This window comes from Elephas maximus, chromosome 14 (assembly GCF_024166365.1).
Source record: "Elephas maximus indicus isolate mEleMax1 chromosome 14, mEleMax1 primary haplotype, whole genome shotgun sequence".
Taxonomy (NCBI): Eukaryota; Metazoa; Chordata; class Mammalia; order Proboscidea; family Elephantidae; genus Elephas; species Elephas maximus.
In genome coordinates this window covers 37,502,449-37,524,929 of record NC_064832.1, presented here as the reverse complement: position 1 = coordinate 37,524,929, position 22,481 = coordinate 37,502,449, and the positions used below count along the sequence as shown (strand labels likewise).

Sequence of the window (22,481 nt, the reverse complement as noted above, 5' to 3'; positions counted from 1 at the left end):
AATGGGCTCTGTCTTCATTTAGCTTAATATCTTGCTGATGTATGTAAAATAGAGAATAATTAGATGTTCAAACAATAGTATTAACATGTGTCGAAGAGTTAAGAGAAAGGCAGATGGTTGTAACAGATAGAAGAGGTTTCACAGAAGAAGTGTGATAGAAGTGGGGCTTCAATCCTGTCGCAGGGAGGAGGGGAAATATCTCAGCCAAGGGCAGCAGCATAAGCAAATGCTTTGAGTGAGAAAGCGGGTAGTGCTAGTGGCAAATGCTTCATTTTCTAACCAGACTGTTGTTGTTAGGTGCTGTCAAGTTGGTTCTGACTCATAGCAACCCTATGTACAACAGAACAAAACACTGCCCGGTCCTGTGCCAGACTCACAATCATTGTTATGCTTGAGCCCCTCATTTCAGCCACTGTGTCAGCTCATCCTGTTGAGGGTCTTCCTCTTTTTTGCTGATCCTTTCCTGTACGAAGCATGATATCCTTCTCCAGAGACTGGTCCCTCCAGATAACATGTTCAAAGTATATGAGACCAAGTCTTGCCATTCTTGCTTCCAAGGAGCATTCTGGCTGTACTTCTTTCAAGGCAGGTTTGTTTGTTCTTCTGCCCAGCGCCATATTCTTGAACAACACTATAAATTCAAAGGCATCAATTCTTCTTTTGTCCTCCTTATTCACTGGCCAGCTTTCACATGCATATGAGGTGGTTGACAATATCATGGCTTGGGTCAGGCACACCTTAGTCCTCAAAGTGACATATTTGCTTTTTAATACCTTAAAGAGGTCTTTTGCAGTGGATTTGCCCAATACAATACGTCATCTGATTTCCTGACTACTGTTAACATGGACGTGGATTGTGGAACCAAGTGGGTCCAAGTAAAATGAAGTCCTTGACAATTTCAGTATTTTCCCCGTTTATCATGATGTTGTTCACTGGTTGAACTGTGAGGGTTTTTGTTTTGTTTATGTGAGGTGTAATCCATACTGCAGGCTGCAGTTTTTGACCTTCATCAGTAAGTGCTTCAAGTCATCTTCACTTTCAGGAAGCAAAGTTGTGTCATCTTCATAATTCAGGTTGTTAATGAGTCTTCCTTCAATCCTGATGCTGCATTCTTCTTCCTATAGTCCAGCTTCTCAGGTTATTTGCTCAGCATACAGACTGAGTACCTATGGCGAAAGGACACAACCCTAATGCACACATTTTTTTTTACTTTAACCACGTGGAATCCTTTTGTTCTGTTTGAATGACTGCCTTTTGGTCTATGTACAGGTTCTACCTGAGCATAATTAAATGCTCTGGAATTCTCAATTTTGTAACATTGTGCATAATTTGTTATGATTCACACAGTTGAATGCCTTTGCAAAGTCAGTAAAACACAGGTAAACATCTTTCTGGTATTCTCTGCTTTCAGCCAGGATCCATCTGACATCAGCAATGATTCCTCATTTCACATCCTCTTCAGAAAAAAGAAAAAAAAAAAATTCTTTTTCTTTTTTCTGAACCCGGCTTGAATTTCTGGCGGTTCCCTGTTGATGTGCTGCTGCAACCACTTTTGAATGATTTTCAGCATAATTTTACTTGTGTGTGATACTAATGATATTATACAATAATTTCTGCATTCTGTTGGATCACTTTTCTTTGGAATGGGCACAAATATGGATCTCTCCCAGTCGGTTGGCCAGGCGACTGCCCGCCAAATTTCTTGGCATAGACAAGTGAGCACCTCCAATGCTGCTTTCATTTGTTGAAACATCTCAATTTATATTCAGTCAATTCCTAGAGCCTTGCTTTTCATCAATGCCTTCAGTGCAGCTTGGACTTCTTCCTTCAGTACCATCAGTTCTTGATCATATGATACATCCTTAAATGGTTAAATGTTGACCAATTCTTTTTGGTACAGTGACTCTGTATTCCTTTAATCTTCTTTTGATGCTTCCTGCGCATTCAATAACCCGACAGAAGTATTCATATTCATTTTGATACCAGCACACTCCTTCAACTTCCACCTTTAGTAATACTGTATTTTTACACAAATAATGTGCACCTTCTACATTTGTTTGTCAACCACTCCCTCTCCCATGAGATATTTTCCTAAGTGCTGCTATGCCAAGTTTTTTTTTAACATGTGCTGAGGGAGCAGTTGGCAAATGAATACAGAAGGCATACATTATTTGTGTAAAAATATGGTATACAGTTACAATATCTTCCTCTGATCATATTCATTTATCATTAAAAATCTCACACGGTGATAGAAAGTAAACTGTAGTGGGAGCCAAGTGTGTTGGGTTCTTAGTTGTTTTAGTTGCTGTCAAGTTAATTCTGACTCATGGTGACCTCATGTGTGCAGAGTAGAACTGTGCTCCATAGAGTTTTCAATGGTTTTCATATTTTGAAGGCGGATCACCAGGCCTGTCTTCTGAGGTATCTCTGGATGGCTTCAAACCACCAACCTTTCAGCTAATATTTGAGCACTTAACACTCTGCGCCATCCAGGGACTCCTTTCTTGGGTGGTAATCTACCCATAAAGTGCTAAATGACTATGGTCTTTCACCTCCACTCGCTGAGCCGGTTCCCTCCTAGGTAAAATGAGAGGGTTTGAAGCAATGGGTCTCTCATGTCCCTTCCGCAAGGGGTCTCTTACATCCCTTCTAGCTCTGACATTCTATAGTTTCTGCTTTGTTTCATTCATGCTCATTATATTTATGGCATGTATTTTTAAATCAATATTCATAAACCCTTCTCCGTTGCCTTCTATTTTCCAGTTTGCCTTTTCCTCACTTAGTTCCCTTCTCTCTCACCAGGAAGCAGAATGGGAAAGTACCAAAGTGGTAATATCATGGAGTGTTTAAATTGTCATCTGATCTGTGTGTGCTGTAAGGAGGCATGCACCACTGATCATCCTGGCATGCATATTAATAATTGAGTTCTGTGGTACATGCTTCCTGAACTTTATAAATAGCTCCTGTCTGAGCTTGGAAATGACAAACTTTGCTCATGGCTGAAAAACTGAAAGTGGGCAGGCCTATGGAAATTCCTATAATTTTTTTTTTTTTTTTTAAAGCAAAGAAGATCAAAGCCCAGAGACCTCTGAGCTGGAAAACCTTGGGAAGTTTCTGCAATATGGATAGATCAAGAAATGACATAAAGAAGGGACAAGGATGACATAGGAATGAGATAATTCTTCTTTGCTGAGAAATTCTTCTATATCTGACAAATGAGGACTCTTCAGCTGGCCTGGAAAGGAAGAGAGAGCCCCAAGTGCCACGCTACAATGACTGCACATCCACAGTCAGAAGTAGAAAACCACCCAGATATGAGTGAACAGATGCTAGACTCCCAAACCCTTGGCTGGGTTTAGTTACTGCTCCTTGACAACTTAAGCTGAGGCTTAGATGAAAACAATGCCTATTTGATTATATTTAATACCTGGTTGTAGGGTGAAATCAGAGATAGGAAAAAAGGTTGGTATATTTCAACAAATGTTGGCAGAAATGAACACCATCAAAGCTAGAAGATAAATGCTGGACTTTGATGTAGACCTTGCAATAAATAATGACTTTTTCTCCATGGTATTACTAATGGTTCTTGATTTTTCCTTTGAGCCAATATGAAAGCAAGGACAACTATGACAAGCAAGACAAGGAGATAGTTTTAGCCAATCCAGTTTAATGGGCTGACACCTGATGTTTCTCCTTTCCTGTTCAAACAACTGGCTGTCTCCAGCAAAGGTCTGCAAATTATGCCTGAACTTCCCTGTAAGTCGTTAAGAGTCCTCCCTTCAGGACACCAGGCCTGCCCCACTCCCTAAGATCTGCTAGTTGTAAAAAGCCCTCCTTCTGAACTGCCTTAGAATGACTCCCAGACGCTGTCGGGTCCTGGGTGCTATGGAAAGCTGTGGAGATCTGCATCGATGCTGTGGGGGTCTTTCACGTGGGAGGGGACACACTGGGCCACTGCGAAATAACCAGGAAAATTCCAACCATCCAGGAGAAAGAAAGCCGAGATGACTTCCTGAATTTTACTGCTTAACAATCCTAGTTTCATCTTCCATGAGAAAGACAGAAGGTTATCCCTGTAGCCTTTGCCAGGAATATCAATGCAGATAAATGACTGTGTGACTGGTTCTGCTTTTGGGAACGCAGTGAGTACGTCAGTAACTGCAGACTTCAGCTGTTACTGTTTTAGAAGCAGCCCTACAGCACCTATTCCAAAATCACAGTTACTGGCTGGGGGAAACAGAAATGTGGTTGAGGCAGGCAAACATATCTCCAACAGAGGGAGGAAACTCATGACAGGAAACAAGATATATTTCAAATTTAAAAGAGGGCGAAATATGCACATACCTACCAACTGCTATGTTTCACTGCTATTTATAAGGTTTTCACTGGCTAATGCTTTTCAGAAGTAGACTGCCGGGTCCTTCTTCCTAGTCTGTCTTAGCCTGGAAGCTCAGCTGAAATCTGTCCTCCGTGGGTGACCCTGCTGGTATCTGAATTCCAGTGGCATAGCTCCCAGCATCACAGCAATACGCAATTGTAGAACAATATCACTAATATCACACCCAAACAAAATTCTGCTGAAGATCATTCAAAAACGGCTGCAGCAGTATATTGACAGGGAACTGCCAGAAATTCAGGCCGGTTTCAGGAGAGGACATGGAACCAGGAATATCATTGCTGATGTCAGATGGATCCTGGCTGAAAGCAGAGAATACCAGAAGGATGTTTACCTGTGTTTTATTGACTATGCAAAGGCTCTGACTGCGTGGATCATAACAAATTATGGATAACATTGTGAAGAATGGGAATTCCAGAACACTTAATTGTGCTCATGAGGAACCTCTACATAGATCAAGAGGCAGTTGTTTGGACAGAACAAGGGGATACTGATTGGTTTAAAGTCAGGAACGGTGTGCGTCAGGGTTGTATCCTTTCACCATACCTATTTAATCTGTGTGCTGAGCAAATAATCCAGGAAGCTGGACTATATGAAGAAGAATGGGGCATCAGGATTGGAGGAAGACTCATTAACAACCTGCGTTATGCAGATGACACAACCTTGCTTGCTAAAAGTGAAGAGGACTTGAAGCACTTACTAATGAAGATCAAAGACCACAGCCTTCAGTATGGATGGCATCTAAACATAAAGAAAACAAAAATCCTCGTAACTGGACCAATAAGCAACATCATGATAAATGGAGAAAAGATTGAAGTTGTCAAGGATTTCATTTTACTTGGATCCACAATCAACAGCCATGGAAGCAGAAGTCAAGAAATCAAACAACGCATTGCATTGCATAAATCTGCTCCAAAGGATCTCTTTAAAGTGTTGAAAAGCAAAGATATCACCTTGAAGACTAAGGTGTGCCTGACCCAAGCCATGGTATTTTCAATTGCATCATATGTGTGTGAAAGCTGGACAGTGAATAAGGAAGACCGAAGAAGAATTGACGCCTTTGAATTGTGACGTGGGCAAAGAATGTTAAATATACTATGGACTGTCAAAAGAACGAACAAATCTGTCTTGGAAGATATGCAACCATAACGCTCCTTAGAAGCAAGGATGGTGAGACTGCATCTTACATACTTTGGACATGTTGCCAGGAGGGATCAGTTCCTGGAGAAGGACATCATGTTTGTCAAAGTACAGGGTCAATGGAAAAGAGGAAGACCCTCAATGAGGTGGATTGACACAGTGGCTACAACAATGAGCTCAAGCATAACAATGATTGTAAGGATGGCTCAGGACTGGGCAGTGTTTCATTCTGTTGTGCATAGGGTTGCTATGAGTTAGAACTGACTGGACGGCACCTAACAACAACAGCCAACTGCCAGGTTACTGCTAATATTTTCACTGTGAATGTAAGGATCTAGGGAATAGTGAATAGTCATCTTTGTAAAAGCACATAGGAGAGAAAGAAAAACCCTGAGGTTGCTCAGTGCGATACACAATCTTCCCATTCTATCTCAAAGGCTTAATTCTAACTCAGACTCACATTGACAGTATCTCCTGTCTTCAAGTCGTCAAGAAGCATCTTGGCTACGACAGACTCATGCTGAGCCCCTCAGAGCCCCATGACTGGCAGGAGTGCCCCTTGACCAGCACCTGTGGGGCTGTCAGGATGAGCTGGGATTTTCACAATCTCTGTTGATATCTGCAGGCTATTGACATACTTCCCAGAATCAAATTACAGTAATAGGTAGATGGGAAATATACAGGTTGTCTTGTCTGTGGCAACTGGGGATAAGTCAACATGAACACTTCTGTCGACTCTTTCACTCCGACTCTCCTAATGCCCCTTAGCCTGATAAGGTGTAGCCATTTCTAATAAAAAGCATAGCTAGTGAGCTCTTTCTTTGCTTTGTTTGATTACAAAGGCAAGCTGAAACCCCATCGCCCATGGACAGTGCTAACACCAAGGCCAAACTACTCTGTGAGGTCCCTGGGATTCTCTGAGCTCACTATTTCAGGCTTCCTTCCTGCCTGCCTTCCTGTTTAATCTCATTCATTCACTCACTCATCCACCAAATATTTGTTGCTTATTTCTACATTCCAGGTGCTGGATATATGTTGATGACTAAAGAGAAAAAAAAAGTGCCCCTTTATTTGCAATGCTTAGTATGGTAATAAAAAATAGATGAATCATTAAGTAACTACACTTTTGATAAGTGATATGAAGAATGTTATAAGGTGCAGTGATAGCAAACCTGTTAGGAGAGGATGGATCAGGAAGGTCTTTCTGAAGGGTGGCTTTTCAGCCAAGACCTAAAGGATGAAAAGGATTCAAGCATTCAAAGAATATGAGAAAGAGTATTCCAGGCAGAGGGATCAGATCGTGTGAAGACCCAGAGGTGGGAGATAGCTTTGGTGGGCTCAGCAAGGAGGAGGTCAATGGAGATGAAGCATAGTGAGTAAAGGGAAAACCGAGGCTGAAGAGGCAGGCACAGAGAGCTTTATAAACTGGGGCATCACCAGTGACCAGCTGCTGTTGAGTTCACTCTGACTCACGTGTCAGAGTAGAGCTATGCTCCCTAGGGCTTTCAATGGCTGATTTTTTAGAAGTAGATCACCAGGCCTCCTTCTGAGGTGCCTCTGGGTCGACTTGAACCTCCAACCTTTTGGTTAGCAGCCAAGTGCTTTAACCATTTGTACTACCCAGGGACTCCAACTGGGACATGGAGAGGGAATATTAATTTATGCGAAATGAGAAGCTACCCAAGGGATTTAAGTTGTGGAGGCATGATCAGATTTATATTTGTATAAGATTAATCTGCACAATATGTCAAAAATAGATTGAACTGGAAAAAAAGTGAAAGGGGAAGGACTATGTATGGCAAAGACTGCAAAATGCCTCCCAGGAGCCATTCTCCCTTCTTCTTATTATGAGAATTCCAATTTTATTCTAGGGAGCAATGGGCTCAATCAAAAAATTATATTTCCTAGTTTCCTTGCAGCTAGGCATGGCCAACTGCAATGATTTTGCCCAATGAGACATAAATGGAAGTCTTTTGGGGATTTGGGATTTGCTGTAAAGGTACAAACCCATCCTCTCCTTCTTAGTTATTCTTGCCTGGAAAAAAAAGATGCAATGGCAGGAGCAGCAGTATCCATTTAGACAACTATCTAGGAAAAGCTAATAGCATCCTACAGGCCTTGGCTCTGATACCTATATCTGGATTTTACAGTGTACGAAAAAGAAAAGCTCAGTTTTTAAAAAGGTATTGTTTGGTAGAGTTTTCTGTTACTCACTGATGGACAAAGTGTCTAATTGACAAACCTAACTGCTATAGTAGTTCAGAAGGTCTAGACTTGAGAGTGGTGACGTTTAAAATGAAGAAAAGTGGGTCAAACAGGGGATGCGCTTTTGCAGGTAGAAACAACAGGACTTCCTGATGGTCCAGACGTGAGGTTTGGTGGTGGGGGATGGAGGGTATAAAAATTACTCACATGATTTTGGACTGATAATTTATTAAAATACAGAAGGAAAAACCAGAAGAGAAATAGGTTTGAAGCAAGAATTCAATTTTTGGCACGTTAAGGTTGAGTTACTTAAGAGGTCCTTTTTTTTTTTTTTTTATTGTGGTAGTCTCCGCTTTTGTGATTTTCATAAGGGATCACCTTCCAATATTCCTGGTCCTATTCTACCCCTTAATTCACTCTTTCTCTGGGGTGGGGGTGGGGGGAGTTAGCCCAGGTCCTTCTCTTCTGCTCCTGGAGCCAACCTGCCAACCAACAGCACTCATTCTGGTCTGCTCTTCCTCGTGGGAAGTGGCACAGATTCAAGACCCACAGGAGGAGGCCCCTGGACTTAAGTGCTGCCTGTGGCTAGATTCTTCAAGTTTAACCCTGAGAGTCAGCATTAGAAAGGCCATTATTGTTGCACACCTAAAGCTCATGTTCCAGCTTTTATCAGTAATAAAAAGTTGATATTTTAATCCCCACATGCTAGTCTTTTTTGTCTCTCTCTCAGTGGTTTTAAACCTCGGTTCACTCACACCTGATAAGGTCAGGTAGGTACTTTGCGATCTTCTAGCCACATCATAAAGGCCTTGCTTTAATAGGTGGCTCTTTTATTAGACATTGCAAAAACAAAACAAAACAAACAAAAAAATACCTAAATTTCCCCCGATTCTAACCCATTGCTACCCTTCTATCTTCATTTTAGGAGTCAACAGTTGAGTCTTCTGAGCCAGGTGGGACTCTAAACTGCCTAAGAATGAGAATTTATTTAGAATTGATGTCAGTAAGCAAAAGGTAAAGATACAGTAATCATCCTACTGTTCAGGGGTATGGCTTCTTGCCATAATTTTGCAGAAATTGTATTTTTAGGATTGTTTTGTCTTGCCCTCTCTCCTTTCTACCTACCAATCCATTCTTACCTTCCTTCTACCCACTAATCTGTTCTTTTCTTCCCTCCTTTAAAAGGTGGTATCAATATTAGTTTTATCCCATTCCTGGTAGTGGAGTGGTTAAGCACTTGGCCGCTAACTGGAAGGTTCATGGTTTGAACTCACCAGCTGAGAAAGATCTGGTGATCTGCTTCCATAAAGATTACAGTCTAGGAAACCTATGGGGCAGTTCTACTCTTCCATATAGGGTCACTATGAATCAGAGTCGACCAGAGACAACAACAACAACATCCCATTCCTAGGAACCCTAACTTTAGAATGGCTAGACACACAGAGTTGGATAAAGCATTGTTCCTCCTGGCTGGTGAGTCTGTGTAAGAAGGCCTGATATTGGTCTATATGGGATAGAGCAGCTCTGGTTTCCTACTTCTATTCCTTTTCTATAAAGACAGGTTTCCAGACTGACTTCATCCTGGATATTTGGTCACTTATCAAAGTTTGTAAATTTCCTGTATGATACACTCAGCTGCTGCGAAAACTGTCTTTTGGCAATAAAGTCATATAAAGTACTTTTGCATTTAAGATCTGGTCTGTTCCCCCTTTTTTATCCCATTCTAACAGCCACATTATCCCTTATAATTTACACTGATTAAAAAGGGTGATGGACATTTTGGCACACTGTCTCACTGAAAATAACACTCATCCTCAGGCTGATTACATGGGTCACATATGTCACCATTCCATGTGGGACTGCACGTGGCACGGATTGGAGCTTGTCATTGTCTCAGTGTTGTTCAGTGGGTACATTATACCACTGTGACACTAAGTACAGACACAGAACTAGTGCCTGTTTAAAAAAAAAAATCAGACGCCCTTTTTTTGAATAGAGCCCTGGGGTAATTACCCTGACTATTGTTCTAAGAGAAAGCCCCATTTACATCCCTTCATCAATTTAGGATCTTGACATGAAAAATCACCAGCATTAAGTAGTTAGGCAATTTGCTTTCCAAATGAAGAAAGGACAAAAAAAAAAAAAAAAGGCAGACAAAACATCTACTGCCGAGTTTTTTCTGTTTCTAGCTAACATGTTAAAGCTCACCTCAAATAAAGGATCCAGAGGAGGAAGAGTTTTCTGATGGCCTGCCCCTTCTTCCTAAACAGAGCTCCCTACTGTCAGCACTAGGAGGACACGGTCTGCGGGACGGCCACCCCACAGGTATGCCATGAACTGTGGGTCCCTCAATGCAGGCATGTCTGGCTGCTCTGCCCTGGTGACCAGCCCTGGTGTTCTGAGGACAAGCTACAGAAACGTTGCTCACCTTGAGAAGTAAGCTCTCAGGGCAGGGTCCAAGTTCCTCCAAGGTGCCACAGAACGTGAGATAGGTTATGAGGTTTGCCATTCAATATGGAGTAAAATGGGAAGTTATGGAACTACTTACCCCCAAATGAAAAAAATAAGGTGAATTAAAAAAAAAAAAAAAGGAACAGGCAAAATCACAACAAAAGAGATGGCCCACGAAGTTTTACTTACATTGGGTGAGGATCCCGGTTAAGGCGTTTTTAAAAGTCTCCTTGGCCTCCTCCATCTCTTGCTCATGGGTGGCTTTTTCGTTCATCAGCCTGCGGACGTGGCTGTTGGCCGACTGCACCATGGAGTAGAATTGGTTGGCGGAACGCCGATTCACTTCCCCTCGTTCAATCCAAGAAAGCAGCACTGTGATAGCCTCAGAAAACTTGCTATCATCTGGAAGTGGAAAACCCCAAGGTACAGATCATGCCAAGGCAAGAAAGACACTTCGCCCTGGTTCCTTTCAAAAGAGAGAGTGTGGTGCATCCTAATAGATACAGTTTAAAAAGGTGACAAATTAGCTTCCCCGAGACTAGCCACTCTATCGCTTACCTTCTCTTTTCTCCTCTAATTCCATGGTACCATTGAACCAACCACGAAGCATATGGTGGTTCACCCTTCTCATCTACCAACTCACTGAGCTTCATTTTGGAAGGTTTGCTCTGGTTATTCTTAGTAATAACCTGCAGCCTCATTCTTCGACTACCAAACCCTATTTTCTCTTCATTAAGATTAATGTGAGAAAATGTTACTAATCTATCCGCCCTCTATTTCGTTTCCTTATTCCTTTATCAGAAATATTATACAGCGATACTATTTTTCTGATTTATAGAATCAGCCAAGTTAGTGTTAAAATGTAGACAACAGATTAAATTACCTTAAAACTGCTTGTACTATAAGATATTGTTCCCAAGGTGGATAGTAGAAGTCAGTCAATTCTTGCTTGACTGTAGTTCAAAACTGATTTTATTTTAGGCTTAATATATTTGATCAGGCTGAAAAATAGGATATTTCCTTGTTTTCAACAAAAAAGGACATGTTCCCTGGAGTGGTCAGTGTTTGCTTTGTAAGGCTATTAGACAACCCATTTGTGCCTGGGTTGAAGTATGTGTGTGTGCCGCAGGCTGGGCTGGGGTAGGATGGAGGGATGGCGGTGGAGAAGGAGATTTCACCTGTAAATAAGTGACAAAGGCTATTTCAAAGAAAATCAGCAGACTTGCCTGTGTGAGCATGGCTACCAGAACAGACCCGTACTGTACACCTTGGAAGTAGAGAAAAACCAAGTTTGAAGGTGATTAATTAGCATGGTAAATTGTATTTCAGTTATTACATTAATTGATCCTACTGCTTGAGACTCATTGCATAGTTTCTAGGCAAACCTGGAGGGAGAAAGAAACCTTTCATTTGTATTTTTCTACCCCTTGGAAAAGTGATTTAAGACGAGTAGCCTACATTTTTAAAGTAAACTATGTAGACTCTGCAGTCTAAAACTGAGGAGCAAAATGAGTCTGGAAGATTTAGGTTCCTACTCATTCATTCGACAGATATTGAGTGTCTACTATGTGCCAGACACTGTCCCCTCCAATGGGGGGAACACCACAAAACAGTCATCCTTATATGCTTTTTATATAAACATACATGTGTATATATACCTATGTGTGTATATACACACTACACACACACATACACACACAAGTATGTATTTTACATATATACACCCAGATAAACAGAGTATTATTCTTGCTTGGTTAAGGGATTTTATTTTACTCATGGTATATTTTCTAATCAACTACTTGTTAGTATTTTACACATTACACAAAACCTCCCACTTGCAGAGTGCTTCGTCAATTTTATAAAGTGTTGTACAAATACCTTTTCTCCCAGAGGTCTCCCCCCCGGCTCAGGGCACAACTTCCTCGGGGTGGCTTGCTGCTTGCCCAGGAGGTGTGTGTGCTAAGTGAAGGCAGCACTTGGCCTGGCTGAATGCGGGTGGAGTGCGCGCCACTGTCTCCAGGATAGGAAGCAGCTATTATAGGTGTGCTCTTGCTCAGCCACGATTCCAGGCCCCCCTCCCACTGGACTGCTGGATCAAAGCCTTCCTCTGTGCAAACGTGCCCTCTCTCCCCTCACTCTAATCAGGGCAGATCACTAGCTCAGAAATGCCCACAGAACACCCTGCAAATGAAAGACTCAAGCCTCCTTAAAAATCTCAACTCATGGGCTTATCACGCACTAGTTCAGCATCATAGCTGGCTCGTACAATTTTGTTAACTCCGGAATTCCAGTCGAAGTTCAACCCTCAGTGAACTCCAACTGTAGTGGTTTCTTATCTCGTTTCATGGACCAAAGTGGCTCGTATAAGATAAAATCCATCAGGCAACTTAACGTTACGTTCAGTCCATGGAGAGGCTCATAATTTAGCATTATGTTTGTGAGAGGCTCACTGCGACCGTCACAGTCAGAATAAATTTTGCCTCCCTCACACTCACTATCTCTCTCCCCTTCAATATAAGTTAGGAGAATGGACACCTAAACAGGCAGCGGAAATAAACCTAACACTTAAAAGAAATCTCTTTTTTGCCTCTTAAAAAAATAACAGCAACAAAAAACAGAGCACTGACTTTGTGTGCCATTTTTCCCCTTTGCCGTGATGTTCATCTCTACAAAACACAGGAAAGAAAAATCCCCAGTGTTTTATCAAGCTTACAGGGAGAAGAAAGACACCGCTCATCTTTCTTTACGTTGCACATTGGTAAGTTTTTCATTCTCTTGCTTGTGGTCACTCAGTCCATAAATACACTCATTTACTGTCAGGAAGAATACACATACATTTTAAAAATGTATATTCACTCAGGAGTCCCTGGGTGGTGCAAATGGTTAACTTGCTTCTGGCTCACCTAAAGGTTAGAGGTTCAAGGTGCTGCAGAAGAAAGGCCTGGAGATCTGCTCCTGAAAGAGCAACCACTGAAACCCTATGGTGCACAGCTCTACTCTGACACACGCGGGTTTGCCATGAGTTGAAGTCGGCTCCATGGCAACTGGTTTTAAATTTGCTCAAATGATCTGAAAACCAAATTTTACCGGTCTCCACCCCTAGACCCAGAGCACAAGTTCACTGGCAGAGTATTTAGCGAATTGACAGTTTTCAGAAAGAGGACACAATGTCTTTAGGATTAAGCAATTGAAAACACACAATTTAAAAAGTAATTAGACAAGAGATTTTCCAGCATTTTAACCTGTACTAGTACTGAATTCGCTAGATTAAAAGAAGGACATAGTTTTGAAACTCCCAATCGCATCTTAATTTCTGAACTTTCTGAAACTGGCAGGCCTATGTATGATTGATGGACTGACATTCCAATTAAATTAAAAAAACATTAGTTAAGGCAGGCTCGGCAACTCTAGTCAGTACTTGTTGCCATGTTAAGAAGTGACTTCAATTAATATTCATTAAGACTAAGCAGTACCTCTCTCTGGATGGCTACCTGCGCATACTGGGAGTGGTCATTTTCAACACCCAACTGAAATTGAAATTCAATTTCATATTCAGTGGAAAGATCACTCAGAAAACAGGAAACAATATAAACTAATTTAAACAGGGTTTAGACTGCAGCATTATTAGAGCTATTCGTGTGGAAAGAAATTAACACTGCTCATAAAAATCACATCAAAGATGCACTTATAAAAAATCCAAGCATTTTCTATGCACACATTCTGGCATAACTCTGAACATGGGGGCCATTTAGGGTGCAGTGTGCAGCTGTGCTTTTCCACATTAAGGGCTGGTGGACTCAGCATCCTGCAGAGCGAATATGGACCATTTGCTCATTAAAAAAGTGTCCAATGTTTTCTAAACGGGGTCCTCCCGACAGCACGCCTGGTTACTGTAATTGTCGGTGAGCTGGCTTCCTTGCTGTCCTCTGTTCCTCAGTCATACTCCTCTTTGTCTATACCACAGCCAGGCCTCCCTGCTTTTGCATAAACTGTGTGCTTAACCCTAAATGCTCTCACACTTAGTCCACCTGGGTGAGTGTTACTCTTCCTTCAAGATTCAGCTAAGGGTCCTTTCCTGGAGGAAGCTTTTCCACAACCTCAGGCTGAATTAGGTGTCCCTTGCTATGTTTCTGTAACTCTCCACACAGACTGCCATTCCAGTATTCATCACTTCTCCAGTAATGGCTGCTTTACAGATCTGTCTCCAGGTGTTGAAGACCTAACAGGAAAACCAAATTTTCAGAACACACTTCAATCTTTTGCTTACTCTTTTGAGTTTTTCCCTTTGTAGTTTATCTATATTTTATTATACCTCTAATAGATTTGCAGTGATTAGTTCTGGAAAGCCACAAATTCGATGGTTAAAAGTTGGGAAACATCACAACTGGTAATGAACATTTTAATTCTTTGTTAAAGAGTGTTGTCACATACGCCATTGTCTACCAGAGATAAATGTTCTCCTGGCACTTAAGTCCTTTTATCCTTCAGGCCTCTGAGGTCATTACCTTTGGCAATGAAAGTTAAAAGTGATTAAGATATCACCCAAAAGGCAGAGCCTTCTGCAATCAGGCAGTAACTAATTTATCAAATAACTCCAAAATACTTTTGAAAGCATGTTTAATTCTGGGAAGGTAATGTCACTGTTAGGGTTCTGAGGAACCAATGCTATTACAATGGTTAGGACATCCCTAAATTCATGCCCATTCACTTTGTTTCTGGTTACTTTACTTTGTCAACATTCCTCTCTTTCTTTCCTCCATCTTTATTAACCACCTGTCACGTTACAAAACAAAACAAAACAAAACAAAAAACTGCATATAGAATTAATCTTTGCTATTCAAAGACCACAGGTCCCTGGGTGGTGGACAGTGTGTGCTGGACTGCTAACCTATGGTTGGCAGTTCAAACCCACCCTTTGGTGCCTTAGAAGACCTGGTTATCTGCTTCCATAAAGATTTCAGCCAAGAAAACCTATGAACCTCGGCTCTCCTCTGTAATATGTGGGGTCACCATGAGTCAAAACTGACTCGATGGCAACAAGGATTCAAAGACCACAAGCACGAGCATCATTTGGGAGCTTGTTAAAAATGCAGACTCAGCCTTATCAGCTCTCCTGACTCAGAATCTGCATTTTAACTCCAGGTGATTTATATGTAGGTTAAAGTTTGAGATGCAATGGAATAAACAGCTTGATAAAAACTGGGTAAACTGGTTAGGAGCTAATCTAAGAGATGAAAAAAAACCTGAAGTAGAAAGTAGCAGCTGAGATAGTGGAGAATATGGAAAAGATCTGATGTGACTCTTATGAACTCTGTGAATTCCTGACCCTAACCTCCCCACGCCCAATGCAATAAGAATTGTTTAAAAGTTAGTTAAAAAAAAAAGTCAAAGACTTGGAAAGGGGCACAGAGATTAAAGCAGACCATTTTAAAGTCAGACTGCTCTCTGGCCAGGGACCCTCACGGGCCTTATGTGATTCTACAGGGTCGCTATGATTTGGAATCGACTCGACAGCACTGGGTTTGGTTTTGGTTTTTTGGTGATGCGTAATAGTTAAGCACTAGGCTGCTAATCTAAAGGTTAGTGGCTCAAACCACCCAGGGGCTCTGTGGGAGAAAGACCTGACTATGTGTTTCCATAAAGACTACAGCCAAGAAAATCTTATGGGACAGTCACATGGGGTTGCTATAAGTTGGAATCCACTCGAAAGCCCCTAACAACTCAACATAGGTGTATGTACCTTTGCTTGGCTTTGACTGGGCTATTTTACTCTGTGGGAACAGAACTTAAATCATGGAAAACAAATAACAGTGCAAATAATTTTTCTCCACAGAAATGCAAACGACTTTTGTCTAGTAAAAACCCGTAACCCGTTGCCGTTGAGTCGATTCTGACTCATAGTGACCCTATAGGACAGAGCAGAACTGTTCCATAGTGTTTCCAAGGAGCACATGGCAGATTCGAACTGCTGACCCTTTGGTTAGCAGCCATAGCACTTAACCACTACGTCACCTTTGTCTAGTAAAAAACAAAACCAAACCTGTTGCCGTCAAGTCAATTCTGACTCATAGTGACCCTTTGTGTAGTAGAGAACATAAATTACTACAAGGCAAATTTCCCTTTGAACAAGTTTTAACATCTTACTGGTTCCTTTGTTAATTAAAGAATTAAGTAAAATATCTGGCACACGTTCATTTTGTTTGCATGACAGTCATAGTGTCCTTGACCAACCACTGGACTGCAAGCTCCTCAGTGGCACAGGCCATGTTGCAGTCTTACCTGAGACCCCAGAGCAGAACACAGAGCCCAGGACTCAGTGGGTGGGCACACGATGAACTTCAATCAAATTGACACGTAGATAATGATGAGGAAAAGGAACCAAATGGCTAAGCTCCTGCTTTGTGTACAGAGAGAAATCTGGCCCTGAACTTCAGAACTATAAAAAAAAGTTGCCTTCAGATTGATTCTGACTCAGCAACCCTTTAGGACAGCCAGTCCCCCAGCACTGAATATGACAAATTAGCAGACTATAGCACCTTTGGAGCCCTGGTGGCATAATGGTTAAGAGCTCAGCTGCTAACCAAAACATCGACAGTTCAAATCCACCAGCCACTCCTTGGAAACCCTATGGGGTAGTTCTACTCTATCATACGGGGTCGCTAGGAGTCGGAACCAACTCAATGGCAATGAGTTTAGTTTCTGGGTAGCACCCTTCCTTATGACTGGGTCTATAAAAGAACAACAGGAGAGGAGAGTCCATGTTTGAAGCAAATGTCTATAGAATGAGAAAAAAAACGAGACATTCTACATACAATGCTTTTTCCCCACAGAAATAGGGATACACACCCACACGCCCCACACAGTTCCCTGCCTATTTAATACCTGTAAAAAACAAGAAAATTAAGGGGGCAATATGAAAATGCACTGATTACGTATTCCCACTTCAAGGTCAAACAGAGCGTGTATAAATAAAATAGCCGATCTTGCTCGGTCAACAACGCCTAACGAAGTGGTTCTCAAACAGACTCCTGTGCTTTGTATTCCCTATGCCCTAAGAAGGAAGCCTTGCTTCTAGTTAATGGGAACTTTCACTTGGCTCATAGCATTATCGATTTTTACTTTCATGGCATCATAAATATTGACAACCACCTCAGCAAAATGCCGGTGGCGCCAGTTCCTCCCTGCTGGCAGGCTAACACTGGGCCATAAAAAAATACTGTATGCAAATCCGAGGCAAGTCCTCGGGAAATGAGGAATGTTGATCCCATGAGGACTGAACTCCTGAGGGTGCACTGGGGAATCCCAAGGATGCTGCTTGGAAAGCTTTGTCAGAACTCCACCTGATGCCGAGCAAAACTAACTTCCTTTCCTCAGATAATGAAAGATTATGTGCAGCTTTCCAAAGGGGAAAAAGAGGACACAAAAACTTCTCAATGCTCTTGCCAAGAAAAACCCCCAGTGAATTAGTACATAATCCTTCGTCACCGTCTAATCAATCTCTTCCTTTCACAGTCCAAACAGAGGGATCCTCCAGGGGTGGATGGCCCGTGCTAGACACACCAAAATTCATTATCTCATCTGCCTGGTGCCACTGTTGCCAATAAAGTGTAATTATGGTGTTATTGAGCTCCTTCCCTCTTTCCCAAAGCCAGGCTATAAACTCTGGATCTTCAGCAGTGTCTTCCCAGTCAGTCTTCATTAAGCTGAATTGTCTCAGAACAACGTCTATTTAATCAGCAGGGTGCTGGCTAATTTTCTTTTTTAGAATTTGTATTAGCAGAACAGACACTGGGTGACTCCATGCCTCGGATGCCACACAACTAAAACTCAAGGCTTCCTCTGGCCTCAGGTGGCCAAGCGGCCACTGGATGGGGTTCTTGGCCCCTGGAGATGCTTGACTGGTTGGGTACGTCTCCTGTAATGCACACTGCCGTTCCCACTGTGGGGAGTGCTTTGTAATTGCCTCTATCACTCAAGATGTAAATGCCGAGAGGCAGGGGCCTATCTCTCCCCAGCGCCTAGCACCATGCAGGTATGTGGTTAAGAGTTCAACTCTGTGCTTGTTGAGTGACTGGAGTGATGGCTGAGCACCCATCACTTCTCTGAACTTCTGGCCATGCCTGGTAGCACTACTGGCCAGACATGTAATGTAAGTACTCACAGAACCAAATAGCTGAGGAAGAGAGAAAAGGCATTGATTTACTGAGTACCTACTGTGTGCACTGTTTCAGCACTGGGCAGGGCATGGAGCAGCTGGTGGATTACCATAAAGCCTTTTATAGATTTTGCTGGATAAAGCTGATCTTCCAATAGAAAACTGGTTTAAGAATAAACAGGTACAACATAAAATGAGAAAAAATGTCTATAATAAACCTAAGGCAGCCAGATTTCTCAGGGGAGGGGAAAAAAAATCAAATCTAATTAGGTATTTTCGGAATGCATTTCCATTTCCTTTCTGACACAGGCTTCCTCACCTCTAGGTCTTGACTACGTTTTATACCTCCACATCAGTGACATCTTCAAGGAAGCAGTTTCTGTGGCTCCTCCTGTCTGGCTTTGCAGTGTTATAAGGAGCACGGAGAGGATTTCCTCTCTGTGAGGCAGCCAATTTCTTAAGCAATTAAATGCTGTTTATATTGCAAACTCTGTGCTTGGGTTGACATTGTCAAGCTTGATATTACCTGACTCCTGCCTAAGATGTATCCCCAGCTAGTTCATTCTACTGTGACTGCCATCTATTAAAATTTCCAATCTGTTCTCTCCTCAAGGGATCACACAGTACTTGGCAAAGGAGCTGCTTCTGAATCCTGCAAATTATACGCATCTATATAAATACATATTTTTGAAATGGCAAGGCTTGCAAATTGCTTCACTAAATTGACATCCCAATCTGCTGTCCTCAAAGGGGAGAGGCAAGTGCCGTGTACTTCTTACGTGCATACCGCTTCCGTGCTGGCTTCTTAAAATAACATACACAGATGCCAAACTGTCGTGAAATTCCTCCACGAGGTCACGGAACTGGGATGCTGGATTTTGTCACTCCTGGGCATGGACATGGCTGATTTCCGTTTTGGCTATGTGGACCAGAAGCTGATACCATACAGTGCACCAGATATAAGAAACAACTACTTGCTCTGATCAACATGCAGGTTGAGAACTTGGATGTTTCTCCTTCAGGCTACTCCTTACAGTCTCCAGGCTGAATGGAAAAGTGAGATGGTGTCTGTACGTACATTGTCTGTATTTTTTATTTAAGCGATAATCACAACCTATGTATTTATACTTATAAGAAATCGCTTCTCAGAAGCAGCCCAGGTTAAAATGCAGCCATTTCAGTTGGCATTTGGGCCTGGTTAGAGGCTTCCAAGGAATCCCTGGGTGGCCCAAATGGCTAAGCATTGGGCTACTAGCAGAAAGGTTGGCAGTTCGAGCCCACCCAGAGGTGCCTCAGAAGAAAGGACTGGTGATCTGCTTCTGAAATGTCACAGCCTTGAAAACCCTATGGAGCAGTTCTACTCTGCACTCATGTGGTCACCATGAGTCAGCGCCAACAGTAGGGGTTTCTAAGCTCCCAAACAGAGGAGATGACGTGAAGCACAGGTCTTTTTTTTTTTTTTAAGGCATGGAATGTCAACTTCTTATCTTCCTAAAATAAGTTTTGGGCAGCTTTTCATACATTTTTGGTCCTGAAAGCATGCAATCCACATTACATGTTGCTAGCAATGTCGGCTAAGACATTTGAAGGATCAGTCACATTTCTCCTCTCACCAGAAATCTTTAATGATTTCTCCGCTGCTTGTGGAAGAAAACAAACGCAGTGGCAGCCGTTGGGGCTCCGCCATCTGGCTCCAGCCTGCTTTTCCAGCTCCACCTTGCTCTATACACTTCCACACAGCTCGCGTGTCTGCAGAGCAGACGGTTTGCCTTTCTCCACCTGTGCCGGACACTTGCCAGCTTCCAGGTCTCTATTCTTAGGGCTCCAGCCTCTGACTAGAACGCTCCCTTATATGCCTGAAAAAATCCCGTGTGTCCTGAAAAGTTAAAATTCTGCCTTCTCCGTGAGGCCCTTCTTAACACCCTCGTCAACATTACTTGCCCTTGGGTTCCCAGAGTATGTTGCTCATACCTGGGTTGACAATCACATCATTCGGCTTTGTGCTGCAGTGAATTGTTTATTTGCAGACATCTACGTGTGGTCAGCAATCATGACAGGGGCTTTCCCTATCTTCCCTCATTTAATCCTCACAGTGACCAACAACCTGAGGGGAATCTGACCATCATCTGCCTGTAAAATGTGCAAATTTTGCTCAGGTTACACTACTTCAGGCCCTTGTGGCACAGTGGTTAAGCACTCGACTACTAACTGAGAGGTTGGTGGTTCGAGCCCACCAGCCACTCATGGGAGGAAGATGTGGCAGTCTAATTCCGTAAAGATCACAGCCTTGGAAACCCTACAGGCAGTTCTACACTGTCCTACAGGGTCTCTATGAGTCGAAATCAGCTGGATAGCAATGGGTTTTATACCACTTCAGTCAATAATAGTACTGAATTCATAATACTTTGTTCTAACTTCAAAATCTGGCCTCTCCCTCTTCATCACTGTAATTCACGGGGGCAGGTACTAAATCCTACACAGGTCTCTCTATCTTCCACAACACCAAACATGGAAATGGGGTTCAGTGAACATCTGAAGGAATGAAATATGGTCTCTTCTATTGTTAAGTATCTCGTGGGTGTTAGAAGTGTCTCTGTAACTCCATCTCTGAAGACAGGAATCCCAGCCTACGTTTCTCTTCTATACTCCACATATCCTAGCATAACATTAAAAACCAAGAAACCAAACCTGTTGCCATCAAGTCGGTTCTGACTCATAGCAACTCAGAGTAGAACTGCCCCATAGAGTTTCCAAGGAGTGCCTAGTGGATTTGAACTGCTGACCTTTTGGTTAGCAGCTGTAGCACTTAACCACTACGCCACCAGGGTTTCCAGCATAACATTAGCTATGTTATATTAGGCTTTGCAAAGAGTCTGGCGTAGCTAGAAACTCTTTATAGAGCTCTTAAGTCCCCAAGTGGTGCAAATGGTTAAAGTGCTCAGCTACTAACTGAAAGGTCGGAAGTTTGAGTCCACCCAGAGGCACCTCAGAAGAAAGCTCTGGCAATTTACTCATAAAAAATCATCCTTTGAAAACCCCACAACGTACAGTTCTACTCTGACACACGAGGTCACTGTGAGTCCGTGTCAACTCAGTGGCAACCAGCTGACTGAAGAACACTAGGAAGTGCCGTTCCCAGGAGGAGGCCTGCCTGGCCCACTAAACACCAGGCCAGAAGACAGCAGCCGGCTTTTGGGTGAGTTCCACCAATTCTCTCCCACTCCCACTCACTTGATGAGTTATGTTGAGTGGCAGTGCTCATTTGTGGAGAACACAGGGTGACAAGTGTCCATTTCCTTAGGTTTCCGCTGCTTCTAGGGGACCCAGCTCACATGACAACCACACCGGGCTCCGGTGTGTGGGGACAACCACATTTCTCCTTTAGCAAGTCACAGACGATCCCGGGGCAGAAACGCCAGCACGAGCGACCTCATACCTTTCAGCTTTTCGGCCAGCAGGGCGGCCTCGTGCTCTGAGTAGTGCATGATGGCTGGCGGGGAGGGCGGCCGCAGCCGGTCCTCCTCCAGCTTGCGCCGGTGCCGCTCCTCCCGGGCGCGCATCCGCTGCTTGCATTCCCACTCGTAGAAGTCGTCCCTGGCCTGGGCAAAGTCCACATGGAGGCGACCGGAATCCTTCTTGTCTGTGCTAGATCCCAATCGCATCCGGTAACCTGAAACCAGTAGAAAGCCTTGTCAGATGACTGTAGATTCTGACAGCGCATCTGGGTCCTGGCCCTTAAGGCGCACCTAGGTGAGCTCTCATTTCTTTGCCCTCATGTCAGACGACAGGCATCCTTCCTTACCACAGGTTATCCTTCTCCCCAGAGACTCTAAAGCACTCCTAGCAGATGTCACGGAGTCCACCCTGACTCATGGCGACCCCATGTGTGTCAGAGTAGAACTGTGCTCCGTAGGGTTTACAATGGCCTATTTTTAGGGAGCAGATTGCCAGGACTTTCTTCTGAGGTGTCTCTGGGTAGAATCGCATCTCCAGCCTTCCAGTAAGTAGCCAAGTGGGTTAACCATTTGCACCACCAAGGGACTCCTGAAGTGCTGTCAAGGTAAACCTATTATAGATTTGGAATAAACACTCCTTGGGGAGGTGTCTCAGAGGGCTACCTACCCATCTTCCAAA

General features: G+C 42.9%; 1 protein-coding gene across 6 annotated transcripts in view; it reads right to left on the bottom strand.

Moving 5' to 3' along the window:
- The window catches only part of ENOX1 (ecto-NOX disulfide-thiol exchanger 1), a 749,536-nt gene that overhangs the window by 166,310 nt on the left and 560,745 nt on the right, over positions 1-22,481 (bottom strand). For all 6 annotated transcript variants that reach the window (XM_049852937.1, XM_049852938.1, XM_049852939.1 and 3 more), the window contains 2 exons: positions 21,784-22,017; positions 10,382-10,594 (listed from right to left, as the gene is read on the bottom strand). In XM_049852937.1, the coding sequence (XP_049708894.1) occupies positions 10,382-10,594; positions 21,784-22,017 (447 nt within the window). The remainder of the gene's footprint in view (positions 1-10,381; positions 10,595-21,783; positions 22,018-22,481) is intronic.